The sequence below is a fragment of the Pongo pygmaeus genome, chromosome 13, assembly GCF_028885625.2.
Source record: "Pongo pygmaeus isolate AG05252 chromosome 13, NHGRI_mPonPyg2-v2.0_pri, whole genome shotgun sequence".
In the NCBI taxonomy this organism is placed as follows: domain Eukaryota; kingdom Metazoa; phylum Chordata; class Mammalia; order Primates; family Hominidae; genus Pongo; species Pongo pygmaeus.
The window spans coordinates 16,283,438-16,308,630 of record NC_072386.2 but is presented as its reverse complement, the minus strand read 5'-3'; the positions used below and the strand labels follow the sequence as shown (position 1 = coordinate 16,308,630).

The 25,193-nt window shown below is 48.4% G+C and overlaps 1 protein-coding gene across 1 annotated transcript; it reads left to right on the top strand.

Annotated features, from left to right (window-relative positions):
• Nucleotides 1-6,172: 6,172 nt before the first annotated feature.
• On the top strand, nt 6,173-24,725 carry LOC129044261 (insulin-like growth factor-binding protein-like 1). The gene is made up of 5 exons (XM_054502064.2): nt 6,173-6,918; nt 16,918-17,027; nt 17,786-17,902; nt 19,605-19,763; nt 22,038-24,725. The coding sequence occupies exons 1-4, from the start codon at nt 6,459-6,461 to the stop codon at nt 19,752-19,754; spliced, it is 837 nt and encodes a 278-aa protein (XP_054358039.1). The 5' UTR covers nt 6,173-6,458; the 3' UTR covers nt 19,755-19,763; nt 22,038-24,725.
• Nucleotides 24,726-25,193: the final 468 nt, after the last annotated feature.

The following is a 25,193-nucleotide window of genomic DNA, read 5'->3' as shown; positions in this document are numbered from 1 at the left end:
AGATTCCTGTGAGTCAAAACACAGTGGTGTCCACCATTTTATTGCCCATTACAGTGTATGTGCCCTGCTCTGCCCTTGGCAGCTGGATGCTACCACTTGGCCTCTGCTATTCTGGGATCCCATGATTCCCAGTGGATTAAGGAGCCCATCACAGTGGTGTCATCTCTTATCTTCATATGTGGCCAATAGAGGAGAGCCACCACCAAGTCTTCAAGGATAGTAGTGGTCCCCTCGCTAATGAATTTCCCAATGTCATAGTGAAGGGAATGTCCTCTGGGCCCCCTTGGAGAATGTAGTGGTTGGTTGGGTGGGTGGGTATGTGAGTTGTCTATAACAAATCTATTCCAACATCTCCCTAAGCCTTTTTATCCCATCCCCTACAACACACCAAGGATGTTCTGGCATCTCAATATCTTTAAATACAGGTCACCATTGAGTCTCAGTTCCACTCAAACAGCTAAGTAAACTATAGAGCCCCTTCCCCCTGCACAAATCAACACACTGAATCCAGAATCTCTGATCAGTGCACCTGTACCAATAAATTTGACTTGATGCTAAGTTCTATTCTGCCTTCCTTGGTCTAACACCCTAAGAATCTATTCATGCACATATTCTCCAGGTTTCTACAATGTAATGTATCAAAATCTTGCCATTTTTTTGGTGTAGAAGCTAAATCTTCCCAGGGTAAACCTTGTATGTGCCCTACTCAAGTACACAGAGTTCTGATGTCAGTTGAGAGTCTAGTAGCCACAAGCCCTAGGTTTTGAGGAGAAAAGGTATCCCTTGCAAGGCAACTGCCTTGGGTGATCTTAACACAGGGTCCTTAAGCAAGGGAAAGAGAGTCTTCTCAGACATGACACGCAAGCTGCTTCCATTGGCAAAGGAAGCTCAGAATGACTCAAGGGTTCAGGATTCTCAGCTTCATCTGAGTCCACCCAGATTTCTCCATTCCATGTCTCAGGTTCTCATTCCCTAACTTTCACATAAGAGACTGGAAAGCCTGTGAATTCAACTTATAATTATGCAACACACACAATCACATTTTTTGTGTCATTTTCAGCAATACTGACCCTGTAGCTGCAAGAAATGTATTCTTATTTATCATTTAAATAAATAATTTGTATGATTATTGAAGCATATTTATAGTTAAGCTTTCTAGTTCTCTGATTGTGACCCATCTTTGACAGTTGTTTCCTGGGACCACTCCTGGTTCTATTAGCTAGATCACTCAAGCCTAGTCAGATGACAAATAGAATTCATTTCTCTTTTTTTCTTTTTCAGGCATGCAACAGCTCTGTTCCCCAGGCTGGAGTGCAGCGGCCTGATCACAGCTCACTGCAGTCTTGAACTTCAAGTCTCAAGTGATCCCCCCACCTCAGCCTCCCGAGTAGCTGGAGGCGTGTATCACTATGCCCAGCAAACTTTACATGTTTTTGCTAGTAGAAAAGAGGTCTCACTATGTTGCCCAGGCTGTTGAACTCCTGGCACAATCCTTCCCACAAACCTTGGGAGGTACAGGGATTACAGCATGAGCCACTGTGCCAAGCCTACAAATGGAATGTAATATAAAGAATTATTGGGCCAGGCATGGTGGCTCACGCCTCTAATCCCAGCACTTTGGGAGGCCGAGGCGCATGGATCACCTGAGGTCAGGAGTTTGAGACTAGCCTGACCAACATGGTAAAACCCTGTCTCTACTAAAAATACAAAAATTAGCCGAGCATGATGGCACGCACCTGTAGTCTCAGCTACTCGAGAGGCTGAGGCAGGAGAATCACTTGAACTCAGGAGGTGGAGGTTGCAGTGAGCCAAGATAGTGCCACTGCACTCAATCCTAGGTGACAGAGCGAGACTCCATCTCAAAAAATAATAATTAAAAAAAAAAGAATTATTGGCTGGGCACAGTGGCTCATGCCTGTAATCTGAGCACTTTGGGAGGCTAAGGTGGGCGGATCACTTGAGTTCAGGAGTTCAAGACCGGGCTTGACAACATGGCAAAACCCTGTCTCTACAAAAAAATACAAAAATTAGCCAGGCATAGTGGCAAATACCTGTAGTCCCCAGCTACTCAGGAGGCTGAGGCAGGAGGATAGTTTGAGCACAAGAGGCAGAAGTTGCAGTAAACCAAGATCATGCTACTGCATTCCAGCCTGGGCGACAGAGCCAGACCCTGTCTCAAAAAAAAAAAAAAAAAAAAAGAAGAAGAAGAGGAATTATTAACTAGGCAACTTGGAGGTAGCAACTGTGAAGCAGCTACCACCAGTAGGGCTAGGAGAACAATGGAAATGGTTGGAATGACTAAAACTTAGATGCATATAAGAGGGGTCCTTGGAGCTCAAACTCAGACCTCTGCAGGGTGTGCCACTAGGCTGATGCTAGTGTCACTGAGCCTGGAGAAAGAACCCCAGGGGGGCTGGGGCAGTTCATTCTGGGTGGGCCTGAACTCTAAAATCTTATCAGCACTGTGTGAGCCCCAAATCTCTGCTCAGCTCTCACCTCCCAGCAGCCTCCCTCAAGTCTTGCCCTGTACTTGTGCAGTACAGGGTCAGCCAAAGGTCTAAGACTTGTGGGATTCCCTCTCTGTGGTTCCTCATTTTCTGTCCTAGATCCCCAAATCTCTGCCTTAGTCCTGAATTCTGATGTCTACCTCTTCTGTCCAGTGAGACCACTTGACCTCCACCTCCCTGCAGAGTGGCCTGGAAAGTGTCCCCAGGGAGAAAGCTTGGGTAGATGTGGGGCTCACATTGTGTACCCCCTGACGCTCTCAAGGATCACAGCCCTGTATTAGAACACTGTCCAGTGCCTGTCCATAGCTGTTTTCTTTAAATTTGTCCAAGTTATATAGTGGTTTACAGCAGAACAGCAAATCCTCTATCATTCTTTTTTGTCTGCTCAGTATCTGAATTCCCATCTTTGCAGAGTTCTACATCTTGCTACATCCCCTTGCATGCAATACTGAAGTGAAATCTGCCTCCCTAAAAATCCCATCTGTCATTTATGGAACTTCCCTCTAGAAGCTCACCTTGCCTTCTGCTCTGTAATGGCCCACCAGAGGTCTGGAGAAAGGGCTTTCACCTTCCCTTAGCTTGGAGAAGACTATCTATGATTGCCCTGACTGTTAAAGCTCGAGGTTCAAATCCATGGCCTATTTATGGAGTGGCCTTTGCTCAACTGAGCTTCTGTTCCCTTCCTCTGTGCTGGAAGCTCCCCAAGGACAGAGAACATCTGCCATTTATCTCTACGTTCAAGGGAGGAATTAACGGATGGGACATTCATACCCACTTCAGCAGCTGCTGGGTGGGTACACATCTGCTCTGAATGGGGGATTGGCTAGTCTCCCCTGTGTTGTGTTTGTGTTCAGGCTGGAAGCTGAAGAGGAAGAAAATCACACCTATTCTTGTTGCCTAATTACTTACCCAGGTGCATGGGATCTCTCCACCTGCCAGACAACAGAGGCACCTGAACCCCCCTTCCTGACTGGGAGAATTTGTCCCTACTTTCTCCTATCATCTTAAGGGGCCCACAGGTGTGGCCCACAGTATTAACTGGTACTCTGGGAACCAGAGAGATGAAAGAGCACAAATGCCTCTGCTGGGCTATGGGCTTGCAGGCAATTTTAAAAGGAAATAGACATGACTGATCACCTTCAAAGCTTGGGAATGTTTTCTCCACCCAGATACAGGGGCTTTGATGCCACAGGCTCAGTGTTGGAAAATGAGTCTTCTGATTTAATTCTCAAAGAGTCATTATGCATACATAATACCCTCCCTACCATTTAAAAGGAATGTAGATCATATGTAAATGTGCCTCTGTGAGATTGTGTATCCTAACCTGCATTAAGCACACATTAATTTCATTATGACACCGTTCACTTACTCCTCCTTTAATGTCTGCATAAAAAGCAGGCAAATCATTTCTCTACACATTTATTTCTCAATCATGACCATGTTTTGTCCAGTCCAGGTCTCAGGGTCGGGCACTGTACTACAGGAATGGTGGCTCAGTTTGAGGTAATCAAACATCAACTCCCCTAACCCCTAATTCTGACCCCCTCCATACTCCTTGCCAAGACTCATTCTTAAACTCCTTCTTTGACAAGGACCTCACTATCTCTGGAGTAGCCTGATTTCTCTTTGGACAACTATGAACCATTAGAAAGTTTGAACTTACCAGCAAAGTTGTCCCTGAAAAGCAGCATGGAGTTCGCTTATCTCTTTTGTTTGCAAATCCTGCTTTGTTCATTTAACATTATAAGTGTTTCCTTCTCATAGTGAGACCCCATCTCTGAAACAAAAAAATTATTTAAATTAGCCAGGCGTGGTGGTGCTCACCTGTAGTCCTAGCTACTCAGGAGGCTGAGCGGGGGAGGATGGCTTGAGGCTCAGGAGTTCGAGGCTGCAGTGAGCTATGATCATGGCATTGCACTCCAGCCTGGGCAGCAGAATGAGGTACCATCTCTTTTTTTAAAAAAAGAAAAAAAAAAGGGTTTCCTTCACATCATTAAAACAATCTTAAATTTTTGCATGTTTACACATTCACATATTTACAAATATGCCATTACATTAGATGTGTACTTTTTAACTGCTATTTTACTAAACAATGTATTATAAACATGTTTTCATTTCTATTAACCCATATCTTCTTTCTAATTTTTAATGCCTGCATAATCCTCCATTGTTAGATGTACCATAATTTATTTAATGATTGCCTCTCAGTGGGCATTTATAGTAACCAACTCCAGGATGAAATCTTCACACATAGTAATCATTTTTTTAGGAGAGATTCCTAGAAGAGCACAGAGGGGTCAAGGGGTGAGAGCACTTTAAAAGGCCACTCCTGGTAAAGACAGCAGCCTCCAAGTTGAAGGTCACTATTGATACGTTCCGAGAGCTGCGCTGACTGCATTACCAACATTGTTATATTTATTCCTTACCACCACCCCTTCACGGTGCCTGACCACCCCTGCTCTGTGTGGCTGATTGTAAGGTAAGGCCCGGCGTGGACCAGGTAGGTGGCCCTCCTCTGGCCACCACATAAAGTGGCCTCAGAAGAGGCTCCTTTCTGGGGATAAGAAGACTGCAAACTGGAAAGGAACTGGGCTTGAAAAGCAAAAAGAACCCCACCCAAGAATGGTGTAGCTGGTCTTCCCAGGCTGCAAGAGGCTTTCTCCATCTCCAGGAGTTCAGCAAAGAAAAAACAATAGAGCACAAGACAAATGAGGGGTGGCCAGTAAAGGTAGGAAAAGTCTCCTATAAAACCTGCTCAGCGAGTCCCTCCCTCCATCCAATGCCTTTACCCGGCAACACATCAAATCCCAGCAGCCAAGACTCTCTTAGGTTTCTCGTCTGGGTGCCCTGCCAGAACTTAGGCAGGATGGTGTGCACAGAGCCTGGCCCAGAGAAGGCGCAACGGCGGCATGAATAACTGACTACAAGAAACTGCATCTTTCCAACATCCATTCCCCACTAAGCCACAGGTACACTGACGCTTGTGCACCAAGACTTCATCAAAGCATTATTCGTATTAACCAAAGCATGGAAAACAAGTGGTTAAATAACTGCAACTAAACCCTGTGGAAAGGCCACTCTGTATGAACTCCAAAATATATCACCATATCTCATCACAACAAAGTCACTGTGGACGGAGACGCACCATGACTTTATGCAGCATTAAGAAACACACTCACAGAGCCAATGAACTATGCTCCCATTGATTGTATAAGAAACCCAGTTTCACAGATGACAAGAGGTGGGGAAACTGTGAAACACTGTAAGTGCAAAAACCAAGTGCAGACTAATGTGTATGGCACGCTACTCTGTGTGTGTGAGAGAGAAACAGAGTGTGTGTGTTTTAAAGGAAGGGGCTTTTTTAGGCACATGTACTTTTATAGGCATAGAGAAAATTTCAGAAAAGATATACAAAAACCCGATAGCAAGAGTGGCCTCTGGAAGTCGAGTTGGAGGATGGGGATACAAGGTGGTAGGGTAACCCTCTTTTCATCCTTAGATGTATATGTAAAATCTACATTTTAAACCATATATTCTCTTTATAAAATAAAACTTTGAAAACTACTGAATGCAAAATAAAATTAAATAAAATAGCGCATCCTTCTGGGAGGATTTACGGGCATACTATCTGGAGCCAGCCTTGGATCCAGAGGCCTTACGGTTATCCAATCCTGACTCTGCCATAGCGACCTCGGGCAAGTTCTCGCCCCGACTGGGTCTCGGATCCCTCAAGAGTCCAATCGGAGGTCGGAGAGCTGCTCTCGGGGCGTCCCTCCAGCTCGGAGCCCCAGGCCGCGGGCACCGCGCGGGTCCCGGGCTGGAGCAGCGGTCTGCTGGCGCCCCGCGGTGCAGGCCCGGCCAATCAGCGGCCGCGGGGCGGGAGCGGTGACTGCTCGGCAGGCGCGGAGCGGAGCGCGAAGCAGAGGCGCCGCCGCTGTCCCGGAGTAAGCCATGCCGCGCTTGTCTCTGCTCTTGCCGCTGCTGCTTCTGCTGCTGCTGCCGCTGCTGCCACCGCTGTCCCCGAGCCTCGGGATCCGCGACGTGGGCGGCCGGCGCCCGGAGTGTGGTCCGTGCCGGCTAGAGGGCTGCCCGGCGCCTGCGCCCTGCCCGGCGCCCGGGATCTCGGCGCTCGACGAGTGCGGCTGCTGCGCTCGCTGCCTGGGAGCCGAGGGCGCGAGCTGCGGGGGCCGCGCCGGCGCGCGCTGTGGCCCCGGCCTGGTGTGCGCGAGCCGGGCCGCGGGGGCGGCGCCCGAGGGCACCGGGCTCTGCGTGTGCGCGCAGCGCGGTACCGTCTGCGGCTCCGACGGTCGCTCGTACCCCAGCGTCTGCGCGCTGCGCCTGCGCGCCCGGCACACGCCCCGCGCGCACTCCGGTCACCTGCACAAGGCGCGCGACGGCCCTTGCGAGTTCGGTGAGTCGGGGTCGGGGATTGGGTGGGTAGAGAAGGAGGGATTCCAACCCTCTGGAGTGTGGAGCGAAGGGGTGTGTCCACCCCTGCCCAGTGGTGGACGGCGCTGCCTGGCACTCAGTTTCCCCTTAGGGAGCAGTATTTCTTATCTCTCCTCGTGCTCAGAGAGACTGGGGCGAGAATCCTTGGAGACGCCACTCACTGTGCTAGTCGAATTTTTGGTGAGCCTGCTACCCCTTTTGATACTTAAGTACCTGCTGATGCAGTCACTTATTTGTGGGCGTGGTATGTTTGCCCCGCAGGAGACTGGGAGTTAAGGAGGGGGATCCCAGTTCCCAGGTATCCAGCGCTAGGTGGATTGTTTGAAGGGGGAGGAAGGGAAGTTGAGGATGCGGAAGGAGGATGAGTTCCAGACCGGGAAATCAGGAGTCACCAGGCCATAGCACCAGAGCACCAGGGCCCCAGGTGTGGGATAGGGCTGAGCTGGGGTGCTGAGGGAGCTCCATCCAGGAAAAGTAAGACATTTGGAGACATAAGATCTGAAAAGATTGTGGTGCTATTAGGGGCAGACCCAGGTTTCGTGGGTCTGAGACATATATAATTTGGAGAGTCCTGCCTTAAGTAAAGGAATAGAACTGCTAGGGACTTAGAAACTTATTATGAAATGCTAGGGACTTAGAAACTTAAGCTTCATTAACATCACAGTAAAATAATCTCTGAGTGCGATAGTTGCCCACCCTCTTTATGTACCTTTTGAAAACCAAACAAAAAGAAACCAAAACGTTAGCACTGCTTTACCGGCTTCCTAAGCATGAGTGTATCCCACCCACTAGGTTTTGAAGTGCCCCTGTGTACTCTGCCTGGAGTGGGCAGTGCAGAGTTTAGGGTGAGTGAGAAGGTGGCCAGTGAGTCCCAAGGAGCCTGGGTTTTGGCCTGGGGTTCAGGCTTCTGGGAAATAATTCTGGCCTGAGCCCAGAGACCGAGTCCAGACTTCAGTGCCTAAGTCAGTGTAATGAGTTAGCTTCAAGAAAGAAGCTTGGGGTGGGGTGAGACCTTTCCAAGCCTTAAGAAGTATCTAGTAGTCTTTCCCCTCAAGTGGTTCAGGTAGATGTACCCAAGTCCAGGAGACGCAATGGGTTGTTGGAGATGGGGCAGGAAGCCTCCTGTCCTGGGAAATGTAAAACCAGTGTGTGGCCAGTTGAGCACAGGAGAGTCACCATTGACCCTTCCTAGCTGAAGCTCCCCATGGAGGACAGAGCTGGCTGGGGGTGCATCTGTGCTGCCTCTGGCTCCCTGAGTGGCCCTGGACGGGCCCCTTCCCCTCTCTGGCCATATCAGCCCCAGTGGAGTCATTGTTGAGGTCCCTTACGCTCCGGAACACTTAGTTTCCACCCTGTGGCACTTAAACAGTCCTGTCTCTTTCCTTTTGCTAGTTCCTGTCACTCGTTTTTATAACTGCTTTCCTCAGCAGTTAATTCACAGGCAATTCTCTTTGTCTCCAGACAGGTAACACTTTAACTCCACATGCAGGAGACATAAGAAATGCTGACCAAGTCCTCAGACTATAAATGGTGCTGATGATCTCAGATAATTTCTCCCCAGAGTGGCATTCTCTTCCTAAGAGAAAGGCACCTTAAAGACATTCAGACCAAATCTGCTGTTGTACAGAGAAAGAGACTGAGACCCAGCAAGGCCCTTGTCCAGGGTGACCAGTAAAGGATGACCAGCTCCCTGGTCCCAACATCCTGTCCAGTGCTCTTTCGGCACAGGACTTGATAGTATTAAGTCAGGCAGATGGTGGTTACCATGGTTACCAGAGTGAGGCCAGATGGCAGATGGAAACTCCATACCCCTAATTCACTGAAAATTACCAAATGACAAGTAAATGTGACAGCCCCTTCACTCTGATCTATGGGATCTGAGGCCCACCTCAGGCACAGACTCAGGGAATAAAGATGTTCGTGGGGCCACACGGAAGCAACTCAGAACTGCTTTTCATGATCTCATTACTGACAGGCGTCAGGCCTCCCCGGGGTTCAGCCCTTCTTCCGCACCAGCCTTTGTGTCATCCACCACAGAACCGGGCACTGTTTGCCTGTCACTCTCTGTCCTGAAGAGCTAGTGTGGCCTCTGCCCTTGTGTCCGGATAAAGCATGAAGGTTTGGACAGGGGATGTTTCCTAGCCCAGGCAGCAGCTCAGTCTGTGCTGCCCTAAAGCCATCTTTTATTCAGAAGACACAGCTGGAGCGTTTTTTAACAATGCCCCTGGGGATCCCGGTTGAAGGAAAACAGACTGTGAGTCAGAGCAGGACTGTTCTGCTTCAATATTCGTGATAAAATCACCCCTCCTGACTCCCTGGGTACCCAAGCACCTAGATTTCATGGAATGAGGCCTCGGGAAGTATTTATTATGTTGTTCACAGTGTGTGAAGGGCCCTTATACATGCCTCTGAGGAGCCTGGGGAAGCAGTTTTCAGGCTTAAATTCTGCCCTTTCCTCCTGTGCCGTGAAACGCCCCAAACTGCCACATAATGAGAGTGATCCTTTGATCCGCACACATGTATGGAAGACTCACATATGAATAATTCTTACTGTTGGAAATTGCATTTGCATTTTTTTTTTTTTTTTTTGAGACAGGGTCTCACTCTATCTCCCAGGTGGAGTACAATGGCTTGATCACAGCCCACTGTGATCCTGGGCTCAAGGAATCCTCCTGCCTCAGCCTCCCAAGTAGCTGGGACTATAGCACATGACATCATGCCCAGCTAATTTTTAGAATTTTTTGTAGAGACAGGATCTTACTGTGTTTCCCAGGCTGTTCTTGAACTCCTGGCCTCAAGCACTCCTCCCACCTCAGCCTCCCAAAGTGCTGAAATTACAGACATGAGATACCATCCCTGGGCTGCACCCATCTTTTTACATGATTTTTACAAGTGCCCTGGGGAGGTCTCCTTCCCATTTGATAGAAGGGAAAGCTGAGGCACATGGAAAGAAGTTCCCTGGAGCCACCTGGCTGGTCCCAGCTGTGAAAGGGCTCCAGTGTAGGTTTGCCTGGCTGTTTTGTTTTGAGACAGAGTCTCGCTCTGTCACCCAGGCTGGAGTGCAGTGGTGTGATCTTGGCTCACTGCAAGCTCCACCTCGTGGGTTCACACCATTCTCCTGCCTCAGCCTCCTGAGTAGCTGGGACTACAGGTGCCCGCCACCATACCCGGCTAATTTTGTTTTTTGTATTTTTAGTAGAGATGGGGTTTCACTGTGTTAGTCAGGATAGTCTCGATCTCCTACCTCGTGATCTGCCCGCCTTGGCCTCCCAAAGTGCTGGGATTACAGGTGTGCGCCACCATGCCTGGCCTGCCTCGCTATTTTCAGATGGGCGCTGCACAGCTAGCTGCTAGCAACCTGATCAGTAAGGTGCTGTGCACACGCCAGCCTTGAATCTTGGGGGTTTCTCAATCTGGGTCCACCTTCCTGTTTTTCCCAAGGTTTGTCACTTGTGCCTCTATTTAGCACTATAGCTCCTGAGAGAAGCCTTGAAGGATGGGGAGAGAATCCCAACGCTAGCAAGGGGGAGGCACAGCATGAACTGAGGCTCAGAGGTGGTAGCCCTTTGGTGGGTGTGCAAGTGGGCCCGTAGGGCCGAGGCCTGGTAGGATGGTTGGGAAAGGAGATGACACCCCAGAGTAGTTTGGGGTAGGCCATTGCAAGCTTTGGGTACCAGGCCGAAGGGGGAAGCTTCATTCTGCACTTTGGGAGGCTGAGGTGGAAGGATTTCTTGAGGCCAGGAGTTCAAGGATAGCCTGGGCAACACAGCAAGATCCCATCTCTACAAAAAATTCTAAAAATTAGCTGGACATGGTGGCATGTGCCTGTAGTCCCAGCTACTTGGGAGGCTGAGGCAGGAGGATTTCTTGAGCCCAGGAGTTCGAGGCTACAGTGAGCTATGATCATGCCACTGTATTCCGCCTAGGAGACAGAGTGAGGCCCTGTCTAAAAGAAGAAGGAGGAGGAGGAGGAGGAAGAGGAGGAGGAGGAAGGGGAGGAGGAGGAGGAAGAAGAAGGATGCAAAAGCAATTTCCAACAGTAAGAATTATTCGTACGTGGGTCTTCAATACATTCTGAATTATTGGTTCAGCTTCTCACTGGCAAGGTGGTGTGGCCTTAGTATTATGATGATTATTATTGCTCTCATTACTTTAAAGGCTGGATAGTTCAGTGTGTGCACCCTATTTGTTAGCATTGGGAGAGGGTTGGGGTCCTACGGACAGCAAGTTAATGTCATGTTTCAAATGATAAATTAGATAGGAACAGGGTCCCGGCCAGCACCCGCCAGGGCATTGAGCCCTGGCAGCTTCAGTGAGCTCCTGAGACCCTGAATCTTAGAAAATTCAGCTTGGTTGAAATTCCAGCTCCACTTAGAAACCTAGGTCGGTGCTAGTGTGTGTTACCAGGTAACCAGGAGAGGCAGTGAATGCCACTTCCTGAGAGGGACAAAGAAGGGGGTTTGTGCTCAAAACCCTTTCATGCTGAGGGAGGAGATCTGAGGCAGAGGCTGCAGGGAGCAGGATTAAGCTGTTTCTTGTTCCACATCATAACGTGACTGTTAGCATAAATTATCAGGGCTGTTCAGTGTGTTGATTATTAAAATCTTTGGTTGTGTCCTTTTTAATACAAGCAGATGGGGTCCTGGGGGATGACTTGATATCCTTTCTTTCCCTAGCACCATTAACTTTAAAGAAATCTCAGAGGGATTTGGGAAGATTTTTTCATTCCAGCCATCAATGATCGATATAATTGACGAGGTAGGGGGACAAATCACCATACACTATAATAATAATATTGATCCCTTTCATTTGTACAGATCCACACAGTTAATAACACAGTCACATCCATTTTCTCCCTTCACCCCAAAGATGCAAGGCTGTGGTCATTATCTTCATTTGCAGATAAAAAGGAAATGATTAGCAACTTGCCCAAGCTCAAGTGGTTGGCAGCTATACCCCTGGGCATTTGAGTCTCCCTCTGGTACTGTTTTTGCTCACCCCACAGTACTGCCTCCTGTGACCATGTGCATCTGGGTGACTGTCTTACCTGCTGGTTAGCCCTTGGATGGCTGGATTTGTGCAATTCTACTAGGGCTATTGCTGGCACAAGCTGAAGGAAACAAGTATCAGCAAGGAAGAGCTATAGGGGGATGAAGCTTCCACATTCACAGACTGGGCTAGCTAGAAGCCATCCTCCCTCCTGCAAGCCACATCATTCTTGTGAAAGCCAGGCAGAAAGGAAAGCCCTGGTTCCTCTGGCAGTGTGGCGGCTCTGGCAACAGTAAGAGTATGTGCTTGGCTCCCCAGAGTGAGGGCTGTAGTCATGGTCCCTGGTGCCTCTCACCCGAGGCCAGATGAGGGTCTCATGCACGCAAGGAGCTTTAGAGGAGACTGCCTAGGGACAGCACACCCTGCTGAGTCCTCAAGTCCCTCTGCAGAGGTCTTTTACAGTTTGTAAGGGGTCTTGCAATTGTTCCTCACAACAGCCTTTGGGGAGTGGGTGGGAAGGGAATAGATTCCTGTGCCCATTTTAAAGAAGAAGAAACTGAGGCCAAGACTGGGATGTGGCAGAGAAAGGTTTTGAACCTGGACTCTTCCACCCCTGCCTGCCACGCTGTCCTTCCTGCCTGTCGTGGCAGCCATGACATTGAGCACTCCAGTGCCTTGCTGGAATGAGCCCTTGGGGATAGCAGGGACTAGAAATGTCCTGCTGGTGTCAAGGACACATTGCTTATGTTATGGGTTATCTTCACAAGAGCTGTTCCCTGGGGGTGATGTTTGGGGTGTTTCATTGTTGTATAGAAAGGAGCTAACACGGCAGGCCTGCGACCGTATCCTCAGAAAGGCCTGCTGGCAAGGTTGGCCCTGGGCTGGTATCTGGGGACTTAGATTTCAGGGGGGTTCCACTCTTCTCAGAATTGATGAGAGTGGCTCACTGTGCCTGAACTGTACAAACAATGTGGTTTATGCTGAATCCCTGCTTTCCTTCTCAGAGTGTGGAATTTGGGTATTCGGTTAGGCAGAGAGTGCCTCTGTGGCCAGCTCCCAGTAAAAAGCGTGGGCGCCAAGTCACTCTTGAGCTTCTCTGGTAGACAGCATTTCACATGCTCGTGAGTCCATGGGGAGGGATCTTGGAAGCTTGGGCCTGCTTCCCCCACCCTGACTTTTTCCCTTGGCTGATTTTGCCAGATGGGAAAATCCTTTCACTGTAATAAATCACAGCCTGAGTACCACTATATGCTGAGTCCTGTGAGTCCTCCTAGTCCTCCTAGGATATCATTGAACTGGAGCGTTGTCTTGGGGATCCCCCAACACAATCCCTAAGCAACTCTTCTCTTATTCTGGATCGGAGCCCATACAGATAACAAATGTTCCACTTCAGAAACCAGTGTGGGAGTGAATGGAATCATGGTGCCTGGGTTTGAGTCCCTGTTCCTCTGGGCACTTTACCTTTCTGACTATTGGTTTTCTCATCTGTAAAATGGGGATGGAAGCAGCTACCTCACAGGGCTGCCATGAGGATTAAAGGGTGGTTGGTGTACATGGAAGGTCCTCTAGGGAAAAGGCAGGATGGTGTTAGCACAGTGGTTCAGAAGAGCTTGGGATCTGGAGCCAGATCACTGGGCTCATAGCCTCCTCACTACACCCTTTAATGCTCGGTAACCCAGGGCAGCGCCACCATCTGGCAGCTGGTGAGATTGCTGGAGAGATAAACAGGTTAATACCTGCAGGCAGAGGAGTGCTTAGCACACAGCGAGCGCTGTGCTAGCTGATAGCATAATAACAGTGTTATTATTATTGATCTTAAAGAGCTACTATGGATAAAAATATTTTAAATTTAAAATCAGATATGTTGGGCCGGGTGCGGTGGCTCACGCCTGTAATCCCAGCACTTTGGGAGGCTGAGGCGGGCGGATCACGAGGTCAGGAGATCAAGACCATGGTGAAACCCCATCTCTACTAAAAAATAAAAAAAATTAGCCAGGCACAGTGGTGGGTGCCTGTAGTCCCAGCTATTCGGGAGGCTGAGGCAGGAGAATGGCATGAACCCGGGAGGTGGAGCTTGCAGTGAGCAGAGATCGCGCCACTGCACTCCAGCCTGGGCGACAGAGCGAGACCCTGTCTCAAAAAAATAAATAAATGAATAAAATAAAATAAAATAAAATCAGATATGTTAAAATATGTTAAAATTAAAAACAGGGCTGGGAATACAATGACTCATGCCTGTTTTCCCAGAGCTTTGGAAGGCCAAGATAGGAGGACTGTTAGAGGCCAGGAGTTTAAGAGCAGCCTGAGCAACATAGCAAGACCCATCTCTACAAAAAAAAATTTTTTTTTTAATTATCTGGACATGGTAGTGCATGCCTGTAGTCCCAGCTACTCAAGAGGCTGAGGCAGGAGGATTGCTTGAGCCCTGGAGTTCGAGACTACAGTGAGCTATGATTGTGCCTTTCATTCCAGTCTGAGTGATAACATGAGACTCTGCCTCAAAAAAAGAAAATTAGAACCGGATTATTATGGCATGAGCAACATGAAATTTTTTGAGGTCACAGAACAACTGTTCTGTATCTTGGCTATAGTGGTAATTACATGACTGTATCCATTTGTCAGAACCTAGAACTGCACACCAGAAAGAACGAATTGTGCTTTGTGTAAATTTAAAAATAAATAAATAAATAAATAAATAAAAATTTAAAAAATGTCCCTTTAAAAGCAGGGCCTCTTTTGTAAAGGAATTTGTATTTTTTGCCACAAAATCAGTTACAAAGTCAGTATTTCCAAGACAGTCTTTCTTAATTGTAGTTGTTGAAAGAGAGAGAGAGACTGAAACATGAGGAGACAGAGATGAATTGTGATTTACTGGTTTACTCATTTAGGCCTGAAAGGGATTGATGAAATCACATTTAAAATGTATGACTTTACATGAACAAAAGTAAACCACGCTGATTGAGAGTCTCCTTGGTATCCAGGTCTTTCTGACTATCACCATAGCGAGCCACTGGAGCACTGGTTTGGGCTCTCCTGGAGGCGGCATCCCAGCGCTTGTGTGGTTGGGGAGGCGCTGGAGGGACAATGTGAATAAATTAGACTGTCTTTGTCATCACAGATGGGGCTCCTGCAGAGCTCAGTGTTGTGGCTCTCTGTGGCTGTCAGGCAACGTTAGACATCTAGGATCTTGGTTCCAGGGGCTTTGGCTACATTCAGGCACATGGGTTGGGCACCACCCTTCAGAGGGCCCTCAGATGGCACAGCTGAATGAGTGGGCGGATCAGATAGAGGGGGAGGAAAGCAGCCTGGGATGGGGAGGGCAGTCTGTATTCAACTCACTGGTGGGCTGCTGGGACACCCAGGGGCTATGGGGCTCCAGAGGACAGCCCCAGGATCAACAGGTGGGAGTTACAGGCTTTAGCTCTAGGTGAGGATGCACTTTCATACCAGGGGAACCCTCCAAAGACAGGATGGCCTGGCTCCGTAGGTGGTGAGTTCTCCATCCCTGAAGGCATGCAAATGGAGGCTGTGTGGGCATGTCATACATGGTCAGGCACAGAATCACAGCGAATCAGGATGCTAAAGAGCCTCTCTAGTTTGAGACTGTGGCTCTAAGGCGATTTTCCAGAGATTTTTTTGGCACTGGCTTGACAGGGTCTGCTTCCCAGTCTGTCTGGAGGGGCCAAACTAGTCTCCTTTCTGCACCCTGATCCTCCTGTGCGTTGGGGTGTGATGCGACCCTGTCTGTCACCTCCTTCCTCCTGCCTTCTGTCTCCTCCCTTTGCTCTCCTTTTGTATTGCAGCCTTATCCAGGTGCAGTCTTGTGGAGAACAACAGGGCTGTCTTTGAGTCACCAGGCAAAGCCCTAGGAGTTCTAGACTCTGCAGTTTGATGGCCTGGAAATGAACATGTTTGTTCCTTGATTTGTCATGTGTTTGTTCATCCAGTCATCCTTTTGCTCCTGGCCCTCACTTGCATATCACATTAACTTACACTTTTCACTGATTCCATGGTTAGATCAGCTTGACCGCCCTAGGAAGCAGGGGTGTGATCCCCACCTTATAAATGACAGCTGGGTGGGAGCATTCCCTGGCCAGGCCTCTGCACTGCACATTGCCCGACACACTGTGGTGCTGGATGCCAGGGTGGCTGAGTTGCTGTCCAGTGCAGGTGAGAGCAGGTAGAAACGCCTGGCCTTGATTATTCCAGCCCAGTGTGAGCAGAGCAGATGCCAGGCACGGGGAGGAAGGCAGAGTGTGGAGTAGGAGTTCGAAGCATCTAACACTGGGTCCTGTCCAGAGAGCCCATACCCTCCCTCTCCTCTCTGTCATGTTCTGGCAGTCTCGAACCACATTTCCCTGATTCCCTGATTTGCCCAGGCTTGGGTCGGCTTCTGGGGGTGGGGAGGCAGAGGGAGTGGGGGAGCCCTGGGGAGTCTTTACTCTGTGCATGCAAATGGGCATCTTGAATGGACCGCAGGGGGTTGAGCTCCAGGGTGTGTGCAGCTGTTCTGCCTGGCATTCTTCTTCCTAACGCCCTCCACGTGGAAGGAGAAAACCCCATCTGTTAGAAGACTCTGCCATTGGTGGCATGACACCAGCCCCTCTAGGAGTCGGCTGCCGTGTTTCCTGGTTGAGCTATAGCAGATGGCAGCCGGAGCCTGGAACGGACCCTGGGAGGGAGCACTGAGGCCCAAGCTCTGCCACAGATGGTGCTGGGGGAATTTGGGAAGTCGCCCTTCCCCTCTGGACCCCTGCTTCCCCATTGGTAAAACAATCATTGGATCAGGAGATTGGTCGGCAGCTTTCCAGGTCTGAGGAAATCTCTCTTTTAGGATTCCTGCCCAAGCGTGATGTGCCGCTCCCCTCATGTCAGGACATCACAGTGGGCTCTCAGTGGCAGGGGAATTTAGAGGTGGGTTGCTTGGAACCCGGCAGGGTAAAGGTTGCGTCTCCCTGTCTCCTCCTCCTAGCTCCTGTGGTCGTCGTTCCTCCCCGAAGTGTTCACAACGTCACTGGGGCGCAGGTGGGCCTGTCCTGTGAAGTGAGGGCTGTGCCTACCCCAGTCATCACGTGGAGAAAGGTATTTCTGTCCAAGAACTCATGCATCTCATGTGTGTGTGTGTGTGTGTGTGTGTGTGTGTGTGTGTGAAAGAGATGGAGAAACAGAAAGACGTGAGTGGTAAAAATGTTTTTCTTTTAAGTGTGTTTATATATATATATGCCTTTATAGGTGGGCCAGAGGATGAAGAAAAGATATCATCTGTACCACTCCTCTGCCTTGAAACTTCTACCCCAAAGCTCTCCCCTTAGAAGGGGACATTGCAACCCTTCCTGTGCCACTTACACCCTTGGCCACTTAGGGACCCAGAAAGCTGTGCTTTTACCCAGTCTGCTTCAGCTGCAGTGGCCATGTGTGTGTGTATCCTGCTTCACTTCGGGGCTGTGTTTCAGACAGACCTGGCTGGTGGCAGAAGACTCAGTCCTATTCCAAAACCAAATCTTCTAAAGACCAGTTTTAGAGAGACCGGCAAGGATCACTGTGAATGTTGTCCCCTTAATGTCAACAGCCCTGAGACGGGCGGGCGTTGAAATTCTGAATCTTTCTGTGGGATAGTGGTGATGTTCGGGTCTTTGCTGTCCGGCAGAGCGTGCTGTCTATATGTACAAGTAGGTTTAAAAAGTGACTGATGTCACTTGCACAGGCGTGAGCAGTGCTGGGGTTTCCGTTTTTGAATCAGTGGGAGGAGGAGGAAGGAGGAGGGCAAGGAAGCCTATGGGATGCTCTTTATCCAGAATTGCTTTTTCTAAGCCCCCTCCCGGCACTCCTGTCCCCTGTAGGTCACGAAGTCCCCTGAGGGCACCCAAGCACTGGAGGAGCTGCCTGGGGACCATGTCAATATAGCTGTCCAAGTGCGAGGGGGCCCTTCTGACCACGAGGCCACGGCCTGGATTTTGGTGAGTGTTTAGGATTATTGGATATTATTGACTGACCATTATAAACCATCCTTTATATTTCTACAACACATTACATGTTTCAAAGCTGTTCTTACCCATTTCTCACTGGCCCTTCCAGTAACTGTGAGGCAGGCAGGGCAGGTTTCAGATCTGCTGGGAACATACGTGTTCTGCTGCCAGGGGCAGAGTGATGGCCCCACAGTGATGTCCACATCCTCACCCCCAGAACCGTACGATGTTACATGGCAAGGTGGTGGGAGGGAGGTTGTGGTTGCTAAACAGCTGAGATAAGGAGATTTAAGATAAGGAGATTAGCCTGGATTATCCGGGTGGGCCAATTTAAAGGTGGGTCTTTAAGTGTGGAAGAGGGAAACAGAAGAGTCAGAGGCAGACTGAAGTGATTCGATGTGAGGAGTACTTGACCCACCATTTCTGGCTTTGATGATGTTGGAAAGGGCCGCAGCCAAGGAGTGCCAGCATCCACTAGGAACTGGAGAAGGCAAGAAAATGAGTCTCCTGAGAGCCTTCAGAAAGAATGCAGCCCTGCTGGCACCTTGATTTTAGCCCACTGATTTTAGCCGCCTTTGGGCTTCTGGCCTCCAAAACTGTAGATAATAAATGTGTTTGTTTTAAGGCACTCAGCTTGTGGCGATTTGTTACAGCAGCCCAAGGAACTAGTACACCTGCCTAAGGTCACCCGCTGGTAAAGGCAGAAGGTAGCACATTCGAATCCTCCTCCAGAGCTCTTTCCTGCCACTCGCAGCACTTTTACCAAGATGAAGAATGCCACATGTTTGAAAGAGTGATGGAATGAGGAGATAGGGGTCCATGTCGGGTCAGTCACTGTACCTTTCTGAGCCTCCATTTCCCACTGTTGTTAAAAGAGGGCTTCAAACTGAAAGACCTCTGAGGGCCTCTGTGGCCCTGGCAGTCTGTGATTTACCTGTGAGTCTCCTGTAAAAAGAAGACCATAATGCTCACCCTTCCCCCACGACTGGCATGGGTTTAAAATGAGCTGATGTGTGTACCCCAGCGCGTGGTCCTTAGGATGATTTGTAATTGATGGAAGCAGTTGGTTGTAACAAGAGAAAGCAAAAGAGAAGCGAGCTGGTTATGGACCTGGCTGTGAACATCCTTGGGGTGCTTCCTAAGGACAACCTCCTCATTCCACCCACAGCTCTGGGAGGCTTGGTGACTCTTCTCCACCCAGCTGAGAGATTGGGAATGCAATTGGCTGTGCGGTTTTTTCAAATCAAGCACATTCCTCTATTTTCTTAGGAGAAAAGACAGGGAGAAGAGGTTATCTCTGGTGGTATTTTGTAGAGGCTGCCCCTATAGGGAATACTTTGTGGATCATTCTTTGGTCAGTAGATTTTTGTTCTTCTTTTAACTTGAGGTATTTTCCAAATAACCTATACTTTGCACCTTTAATACAAAAGACCAGGTGGCTCACAGTAAAAGGCAGGTATGCGGAGGAATCATTCGGATGAGAGCCACAATAGAGAGCGTGCCTTTCAAGAGGGTCCCTGGGAAGGAAATTTACCTGCGTGCTCCTTGGCAGCCAAGGCAAGGAGAGAAATAGAGCAAGTTTTACCTTATTCTGAAAAGGAGGAAGTATGCAGACTTATCATTAAGAACTAACTAAGGAAGTCATTTTGCTGTACCTTATGTAACTGTATAAACTTGCCTGTTGTATTTCTAGATCAACCCCCTGCGAAAGGAGGATGAGGGTGTGTACCAGTGCCATGCAGCTAACATGGTGGGAGAGGCTGAGTCCCACAGCACAGTGACGGTTCTAGATCTGAGTAAATACAGGAGCTTCCGCTTCCCAGCTCCCGATGACCGCATGTGATGGAGAAATGTACATGTTCTACGTCATTTTCAGTATTTTACACCCATGTTATGAGATATTTGAGGTGGCTTATAAGACCTGTAATAAAAAAGAAGAAAAATACGTAAATGGGGGAAACCAGGGAGAGAGCAAAAGAAGAGTAGGGACATACTTAGATGAGCAGTAGAATCCCTGCTATATTCTGCACACATCTCCCTCTGAGCTTCTTAGCATGCAAAGACAGGAGCTGTGAACATGATGTGTGTCCATGAGATGAAAAGACCAGTTGTGTTTTGGGGCTGGAGGGAATATTTCCTCTGTATTCTTCTAGAAAGAGCACTGAGAGAGGTAGCAGACAGTGTCATTGTGACAGCGTCCATGTGAAAATATTCCCACAAAGAAGATGCCTGAGCTTCCTTTGTATGTTCCTGGAGCCCTTCCTTGTTCAGGATGCCTGAGCTTCCTTCCTGGGGCTCAGGCCTTGCCTTCCTGTCCTCAACACTGTATGCTGCTTTGCAACACATCTCCTTGTGGGTAGGGGCAGAGAGAATCTCTGGCCAGGGCCTCCTAGTCTGTAGTCACACAGGTGACAGCTGGGGTTGCATCTGTTCCTTGCCTACAGGTGAACTGGGATTTCGGGAAAGGGATCACTTTATAAGCCAGCTTTTGCTCGTAAAAATCCCAAAATATTGCTGGCTCACAGCCACAGACGTTGATCACTTGCTCATGTTCCATGTTACAGCTGTGAGCTGGCCGTGGCCCTGCCCCATGTGTCCCCTCATTCAGGACCCAGCTGGAGGAGCAGCTCCAGTGTGGAACATGTCCGTTCTGTGGCCAAGCTGCACACACCATTGCATTTAAAGTTTCTGCTCAGATGTGATGTGTGCCCCGCCCACTTACAGACCAATCAATAGGTCTGGGATGGGGAGGACGGGTGGTCCCAGTGGGGATGGTGTGGGAGGATGTGTGCTTCACTCACCAGAGGCAAAAGGGCAGGGATTGCATGATCCTCTTTTTTTTTTTTTTTTTTTTTGTGAGACAGAGTCTTACTCTGTCGCCCAGGCTGGAGTGCAGTGGCACGATCTCGGCTCACTGCAAGCTCCACCTCCTGGGTTCACGCCACTCTTCTGCCTCAGCCTCCTGAGTAGCTGGGACTACAGGCATCTGCCACCAGGCCTGGCTAACTTTTTTGTATTTTTAGTACAGACGGGGTTTCACCGTGTTAGCCAGGATGGTCTTAATCTCCTGACCTCATGATCCACCCGCCTTGGCCTCCCATAGTGCTGGGATTACAGGCATGAGCCACCACGCCCGGCCTGCATGATCCTCTTACAGGAATAGGGGAGCAGTGGTGAACAGGCACCATTACCAAGGCTGATCAACAGGTGCTTAATAGAACAGGAAAAATTAGAAACAAGTCTGATAAGGTTTCTCAAAAGCAGGGGGATTTTGCCATGGTTTTAGTTATATTATTCTTTTAGCCACTACTGCTGCACACCTTCTGTGTGCAAGGCCTTACTTCTGGTCTGTAGGGGATCACAGAAAAACAAAAAGTGGACATAATTATAATACAAGGAGTGCAACGTAAGGGAATGGGAGGAGATATTAAGGCACGAAAAGCAGCTTAGAACTGGGGAAAATGAAGGAAGAATCATCGAGGAGGTGGCATGAGGGTTGAAGGATGGGTGTACGTGAGTAGTTAGAGGCCCTAGAAATGGGGAGAAAAATATGAAAATGTAAAACTGTGAAATAGGAATTCAACAAAGAGTTAGGAGATTGGGTCTTAAAATTGTCTTCCTGATGATATGTGACTTGTTTTATATAGATATGTTTCCAGTTTTAAATATATATATCTATAATTTTCAAATACACGTATATTTTGAGGCAGAAATGATTCTGGGGTGTGAATACATCAAAAGGATACCATGAAAAATTGTGGAATTTTAAGACCATCACTGCTGCCTAGGTCTTGAGTTCCTTCTGTGACACACAGTATTGCCAGCTCTGGCTTGCATACCTCCAGGGATACAGAGCTCACTACCACTGAGAGCCATCTGTGGATTTTCCAATGGTTGAAAAGGTCTTCTTATTAAGCTGGAGTCTGCCGCTCTGAAACATCCACCTTTTGGTCTTAAAAGTACTTCCTGGGGCTCCACAGGGCCCTTCACTCTCCACCGGGCACCATTTCCTGCTGGGGAGGGATTTGAAGTGAAGGATCATTTCCCCCACCTTCCATGTAACACATAGTTGATTGTAACAGAGCAGCCTTACGTTCTCTAATTCTTTTTCTCCTTTTCTTCCTAGGGTCTTAGAAACATTGATCATGGGATGATGGAAAAGTCAAATAACGGATCTTTGTGCTTCATGAAGAGTTGGAAAACCTGTGTGTGTAGATGACCCCTTTTGTGTGTTTTTAAAAATTAGATGCAAACTAGATTTGTAAGCAGATGGAGTTTTTAGCAGGGCAAACAGTGAGAAACGGATTTGCATGTGGCTTCTTTATACTTTTGAAATGAGTTGCTCCGTGAGAAGTCTTTTTGTAATTACTCTCTTCCAGGGATATCACAGAATGGCATGTTTGCAATTTCTAAAGGGCTCGTGTCAGCTGTGACTCTTTACCTCATTTGTCTATGACCTATTAGTGGTGCTCTGTGACTTAGTGTGTGTTGTAGAAGGAGGGATGAGGGTCCCAGCTGGCCTCTGCCTGACTGTAACTTGCTGTGTGACCCGAACAGGTCCCTTCCCCTCTCTGGGCCCTGGTCCCTTCATCTGTGAGTATGGCATTTTAACTGGATGTTATCAATGTCCCTTTTAGCCCTGCCATCCTAGAGTAAGATGACCTTTTGGGAAAATTACAGGAGGTGTGGTCTTAGTGTTCTTTCTAAAATGGTATTCCCTCAGAAACAAATTCCATTCCTTTACCCCAGGGTGTGGACAGCTGGCTGTAGCTCTTCTATTCCTACCTTTTTCCCTTTTAAGGAGATTTAGTTTTAGTTGGGATGCTTTACTAGACTCAGGAGCGCCTTGGCTGGGTCTTTGGAGACCAGAGCATCCATTTGTTAGCCTAGCATTCTCTTTTTTAAAATTTTATTTTGAGACGGTCTTGCTCTATCACCCAGACTGAAGTGCAGTGGCGTGATCATGGCTCACTGCAACCTCCACTTTCTGGGCTCAAGTGATCCTTCCACCTCAGCCTCCCGAGTAGCTGGGACCACAGGCATGCCCCACCACACCCAGCTATTTTTTTTTTTTTTTTTGTAGAGACAGGGTCTCCCTATGTTGCCCAGGCTGGTCTCAAACTCCTGTGCTCAAGTGATCCTCCTGCCTTGGCCTCCCAAAGTGCTGGGATTACAGGCATCAGCCACTGTGCCCGGCCTAGCCTAGCATTCTCTAAACAGGTGGTTAGAAGCAGTGGAGACCAGGCTTCTCATGATCAAATTGTAAAAAAAAGAGGTCAGGTGTTATCTCCAGACTGTGGAATTAGATTGTAGTAGAATATATTTTACCTACAAATATTTTGACCTCACCCAAGAGTAAGGCTCTCTTTTTTTTCTTTTTTAATGAAAAAAGAAAGGAGAATATTTGCTATCTTATCTTAAAAAAATAGATCCTTAGGTGATTACAATTTTAAAATAAGAATTGAGATCCCTTACTATGCACAGTCCTTTAAGTTCATAAAGCTTGATCCCAACTCTGGGAGATGGGGCAGGACAGGTGTTAATGTCCCTGCATTTTGCAGATGAAGAAACCAGGCTCTGAGAGAAGCTACTTGCCCAAGGTCTGAAGGCCTCTGAAAGAGGAGTAGAACTCGGGGCACCTGGCCCTCCTTGGTCCCCTCTCTACTCCACAGTGCTGCTACTCAGGGTCATCTCAAAACTATGTAAAGGCAGATGTTGCCAATCCACAGGCTTCAGGGACTCTTACCAAGACTCATCCCAACTTTTAAGGCACACTTTCATACCGCTCACATTGTGCATTACATTTTGGAGTCCTTGTTGGAAGTGAACTTTCCACCTGTAAGCCTGCCATTTCATATCTAAAATATTGGGATGGCATCACCTTTTGTACTATGCAGCAGAAGACTGGCCTGGGATTCTGGAAACATGAGATCCATTTGCATATTAATCCCCCACTCGCTGTGTGACCCCGAGCAAGTCTCCTTCACTTTCTGTGCCTCAGTGTCCTTATTTGAGTAAAAAGGGAATAAAACCAGATGAGTGGTTTTCAAACTTTAAAACGCTGGAAGCTCTCTTTGAAAACAAAAGATGAGAATTGAAATGGATGGCACTGGAAGCTGTTCTTGTCAACTGGGGTTTGGAGCTGCCAGGGGACCTGCTCACATCCACTCCTCACTCAGCACCTCCCGCCCCTCTTCTCCACGCACTGTGACTTACTTCCATGTGTGAGGGCCTGCAGTTAATTCTCCTGTGTCTTGAATGGTTGGGAGATGATTTGGTCAGACCCTTAGTGAAATGATGTGGGAAGGAACAGGGATGCTGTGGCTCTGAAGAAGGCAGTAGAACATCCCACATCTGCTAATAAGCACATTTTGCAAACTCAGCTGACTCACCTCAGATTTGCCTGGTGAAAATTGAAGGGCTGGATGTAGACCCAGAGAGCAGGGTGGACAGAGCCCGTGCTGGAAGTACTGAGCATCAGGACCGTATGGGGCTGGCTTTAGCATCATCATTCTGTGCAGACAAATAAATAATTAATGTCACACTGTCTGAAATTTTCACCACAACCAAAAAGGCGCATCAACATGATTGTTCCAGCCTCATGGTTTTTTCAAGTGTGAGTGCCCAGAGACCTCTTCAGAGGCTAAGAGAGAGCATGCGTTGCCACAGCTGTTAGCATTTGGAGACATAATTACAATGCCCTCCCCTCCCCGCACCAAACCTGGGTTTTTCTACTGTTTTTGTAGATGTCATGATGTCACGACCTCTGCACCGTGAAAATAAATGTTTTTAAGGACAGTCTTTGTGGTGTCTTTGTTGTAGGAATGCTGTATAGGTGGGTGCAGGTCCCACTGGTATTCCTTTATCATCCCTCATGCATCCTGTCCTTTCTTCTGCGTGCCCACTTCAGCTACTTAGTCTAGACCCTCCTTACCTCTAATGCCTGGGGTACGATCACAGCCCCATCGTTCACCTTGCCCGCAATTTTTAACCAGCCCTAATCATCTTACACTACTGCCCTTGACTATGTGTGTCCTGCCGTGTAAGCATTCTAGTACTTAATTCACTTGCTGAGATATGTGCTCTGTCCCCTCCCACACACACTGAGTAGCATTCTCCAGGTGCCAGACGGGTACAAGATGCTGAAAATCATATGTTTGGAATCATCTGGATTCCTCCCATATGAAAGTAGATAGAATCAGGTCCTGAACTCAGACTCCAGCGGAGGCATGGGTGGCATGAGGTCACTATCCCTGGCAGCATATGGTGTCTGCTTTGTGGT

Bases quoted from the DNA above. Each gene is read 5' to 3' on its own strand.
- LOC129044261 (XM_054502064.2), top strand. From the start codon at position 6,459: ATGCCGCGCTTGTCTCTGCTCTTGCCGCTGCTGCTTCTGCTGCTGCTG. The intron at 17,028-17,785 runs GTATTTCTGTCC...TGTCCCCTGTAG, and splicing joins CAGTCATCACGTGGAGAAAG to GTCACGAAGTCCCCTGAGGG. The intron at 17,903-19,604 runs GTGAGTGTTTAG...TTGTATTTCTAG, and splicing joins AGGCCACGGCCTGGATTTTG to ATCAACCCCCTGCGAAAGGA.